At 34.4% G+C, this 3846-nt stretch overlaps 1 protein-coding gene across 1 annotated transcript; it reads left to right on the top strand.

Moving 5' to 3' along the window:
- Window positions 1-1085: 1085 nt before the first annotated feature.
- Window positions 1086-2389, top strand: LOC149549880 (leucoanthocyanidin reductase-like). The gene is made up of 3 exons (XM_089794976.1): window positions 1086-1394; window positions 1835-1969; window positions 2052-2389. Exons 1-3 carry the CDS (start codon window positions 1086-1088, stop codon window positions 2355-2357), a joined length of 750 nt encoding a protein of 249 aa, XP_089651102.1. The 3' UTR covers window positions 2358-2389.
- The last annotated feature ends 1457 nt before the right edge of the window (window positions 2390-3846 follow it).

Below are 3846 nucleotides of genomic sequence, written 5' to 3'. Positions count from 1 at the left end.
CATTCATCAATATTCTGCATTAACACATAATTCATGAACATTCATTAGCACATAATTAAATTCATTGAGACATAAAATTCATTCATTATCAATTAAGGTATGTAGATGACAATCATTTCTTTTTTTTCTTTCTATTTCTTTTTTCTATGTAAGCTCTAAGAGAAGCATCAGTGTCATCATCAATTCCCCCCTCATCAGTTGTTCTGTTCTCTGTTCTTGATGATCTCAAATTCCTATGCTGTTGCAAAGGGGGGTCCTCTGCAATAACAAATAAAAGAGTTAAATTAAAAATAATTTATTATAATTGTTACAAGTATTTAATTATTTTAAATAACATAACTGTGGTGCTCTTTACCTGATCTGACCACATCATTTTGTCTGGACTCAACGTCAACATGGTCATGAACATTGACCCCTCGATCCTCTATAGCTGCTATACAAAATGTTACTTTAATCCAAACACCAATTGCAATTACATATAAAAAATTTAATAGAAAATGTATACCTCCACCACTGGAATGCACATCATGCGAACCTTCGGCATCCATAGATTGTGTAGAAGGATTGTCAGGCTGCATTCCAACATCCTACGCATTGTTATCATTGCTTGCTTAAAACAGATCTACTCACTTTATATTGGAACTTAACATCAAATAGACTAATTGGTAAAGTATTCAATTTGAAATAAATTTCATTTAGCTTATTTACCAGTGGCTCAGATGCATCATTATTAGAACCTTCCACACTGATTTCAGCTCGTACCCATTCAGCCACAACTCTATAGCCTTGTTGGAAGCCAATTCTCTTATCCTCTTATGTGAGGCATCTCTTGAACTCTGAGCCCTGCATTTTTGCATGGTATGGTGAATTTTACTTGCATTGTTTCATCAACCAATGGAGGGTAGTTAAAATATCAACAACAAATCATCTATATCCATCACAATATAATAGGAGAAAAATTGAGCAGTTTTGATGGAGCAATCTACTATATAAATGTTGCGTGTTTGTATGCTTTTCTTGTACCAACATATTTTCTCCAAATTCTTAAGTTGGGTAAGAGTTAGTTCAGCTCTTTGGAAATAAAAATGGCTGCAAGTGCTGCTACATTCCCTCATTCTTTCAATCACTACCTTTATTCTCAACTATTTAAGGAAAATTCAGTCTCAACCATGGCCTCCATTTGTGAGATTTCTTCATATGAGGATTTTGTGAACGAAGAGAAAAGTAAAATATTAGTGATTGGAGCCACTGGTTATATTGGTCACTTTGTTGCTCTTGCAGCTGTAAATGTAGGCCATTCTTCCTATGCTCTCATTAGACCCATCATTGCCCATGATTTTTCCAAAGAAAAAAGCCTCCATGAATTGAAAGATTCTGGTGTTAACATTGTCTATGTATGTCACTAGCTCTGTTCATAACTAAGATTTTGTGGTAGATATGTATGGCACAGTTGAAAAGTGTGTGTACTTGTTTCAAATATTGATTTTATAGATTGTAGATTGTTTTGATTGGTCATATAGGTTCAGAATATATGATTAAGCTTTGCTTTTTTGTTTATGGTAACTACTATTGCAACTGTTTTCTAAATTGTTAGATAGCGGTCATCTCACAAATGATCATGTTTGACTATCTTGTTGTGAAGTTGGATATTTAGAAATTATGTTAAGAAGGGGTGTTCGGTCAGTGATCTCCTTATCAATGAGTCTAATTTGGTTGGGATCATGAGCTATATTATAGTTGTAAAAATTTGTGTTGTAATGGGTTTTATTAATGTCTACATGTTCTATAATGGGTCTTATTAATGTGCATGTATATTATAAAGGGTGTTCTGCAGGGAGATTTAAGTGATCATAATTCAATGGTAAAGGCCATGCAAGGCATTGATATAGTTATTTCAATTGTGGGCAGTGGTCAACTTATAGATCAGCTTAAGATTGTAGATTCCATTAAAGAAATTGGCACTATTAAGGTCAGAACATAGGACCCTAACATTATTACCATGAATGCTTGTTAACTGTAATAGACTTAAGAATTGTTGAACTTTGATGTAGAGGTTTCTTCCTTCGGAATTTGGGCATGATATAGACAAAGCCAATCTAGTAGAACCAGGGCTAAGCTTTTACAAAGAAAAGAGAGTTGTTAGGAGGGCAATTGAGGCATCCAACATTCCATACACTTACATCTGCTGCAATTCTATTGCTGGGTGGCCTTACTTTTATCATACCCATCCCTCTAAGCTTGCTCCTCCCCAAGATCAGTTTGAAATCTATGGAGATGGAAACATCAAGGGTGAGATTTTAAATAATGTCATATTAGTAAATGAAGGAATCTTCACTAATCTAGATTGCAGAGTCTGACTTCAATTGTTGAATTGTTTATATTGAATATGAAAATCCACTACTGTTATTATATTCTATTGACCTATTTATAATTGATGAGCCAAATAAGGGAGTCCTAGAATTTCCCATCACATTATATAAAAAAATTGATACAATTTTTCATTTACTAATACTTACAACTCTTGCTTTAAGTTTCGAAAAACCACCAGAGCTGAGCTTGTGTGTCTCGTGCTTTTCTAGTCTTGCCTTTGTTGCCTTTGATGTGTCAGGCAATCTATGAAAAGTTTGAAATATGTTAGATAGTATAAATATAGAGGTCAATTAGTAGATAATTAGATTCTCAATAGTATCACATACCTTGTTGTACTCTCCACTGGTGTAATATTATTTTTCTTGTTAGCTTTATACTTTCCATCCAAAATCAGAGCCTGCCACTCAGCCTCAGGAACATAGGGCAGACGCTCGTACCTGGGGTTATCCCATAAATTTTTTCTATACTGGTCCCTAATATACTTCAAACATAAACTAGATTTTTCAAGGAGCTTGTTTCTCTCAAATGCACGAGGTCCAAAGAGTTGGGTCATGCTCTCTATAAGATCATCCTTCAACGGTTTGCGTTGGTTATTCCACCTTTTAAGTAAAAAAAAACATGTTAGACTCATAAATGAAGTGAAGCTACCTTTAATATAGTTCAAGAAATGGATGAAAAGGAGAACTATTATAGCAATGATATGAAATCAAAATAGTGGTTTGGGGTTTTAGTTAGGATATGATGTTCCACCAGGTACGCATGATGGGCCTGAATATTCGCAAACACTCATCACCAAGTTTTCTCCAAAAAAGATCATTCCCTACAAAACAATCATGGGATCATTAGTCAATGAAGAGTGATCAAAAACTAAATTACTATTATATCACTATAGAATAATAATAACTTTAAAGTACCTGGAACTTTGGCTACTTTTAATGAAATGCCTTCATTGTCGCTGACGATCAATGTGACATCCTTCATCGTTCCCGTACTAGGAACATAGGAACATCCAAGAAATGATGTTGTAGCTTCTATTACAAAAAGTTTCATAAGTTTCATAAGTCTTTGTCACGACGTATAAAAGAACAAATGATAATTGATGTTAAAAAGTTGTAAAAAAAAAATTGTTTGTTGCTTTCATAAGAGAGAAAAAGAGGGATTTGTGTACCAGCAGATGGTGCAACAGTTGATGCCTGTAAGCTGCATGTTGCTGACTCAACAGTCGGAAAGAGATTTGTGGTTGTCCTAGATGGAGGCGACATCATCATAGGATTCAATTGATGTGAAGCTGAAGAATAAAATTGTTAGAGCATGCATAAATATAGAACACGTGGACTAGCATGGACAAGATTGTTAGAGCATTAAAAAAAGGATTGTTCGAGCATGTATTGTCAATGATTATGATCACTCCTATATATATTCAGTGGAAAAAAGAAGTGGGGAATGGAACATGTGATCTACCTAAACCACCTGTAG

Source organism: Cupressus sempervirens, chromosome 7 (genome assembly GCF_028749045.1).
Source record: "Cupressus sempervirens isolate cs-2001-9-10 chromosome 7, ASM2874904v1, whole genome shotgun sequence".
In the NCBI taxonomy this organism is placed as follows: Eukaryota; Viridiplantae; Streptophyta; class Pinopsida; order Cupressales; family Cupressaceae; genus Cupressus; species Cupressus sempervirens.
The sequence above is the reverse complement of the archived record's forward strand: the minus strand, read 5'-3'. Positions and strand labels throughout refer to the sequence as shown.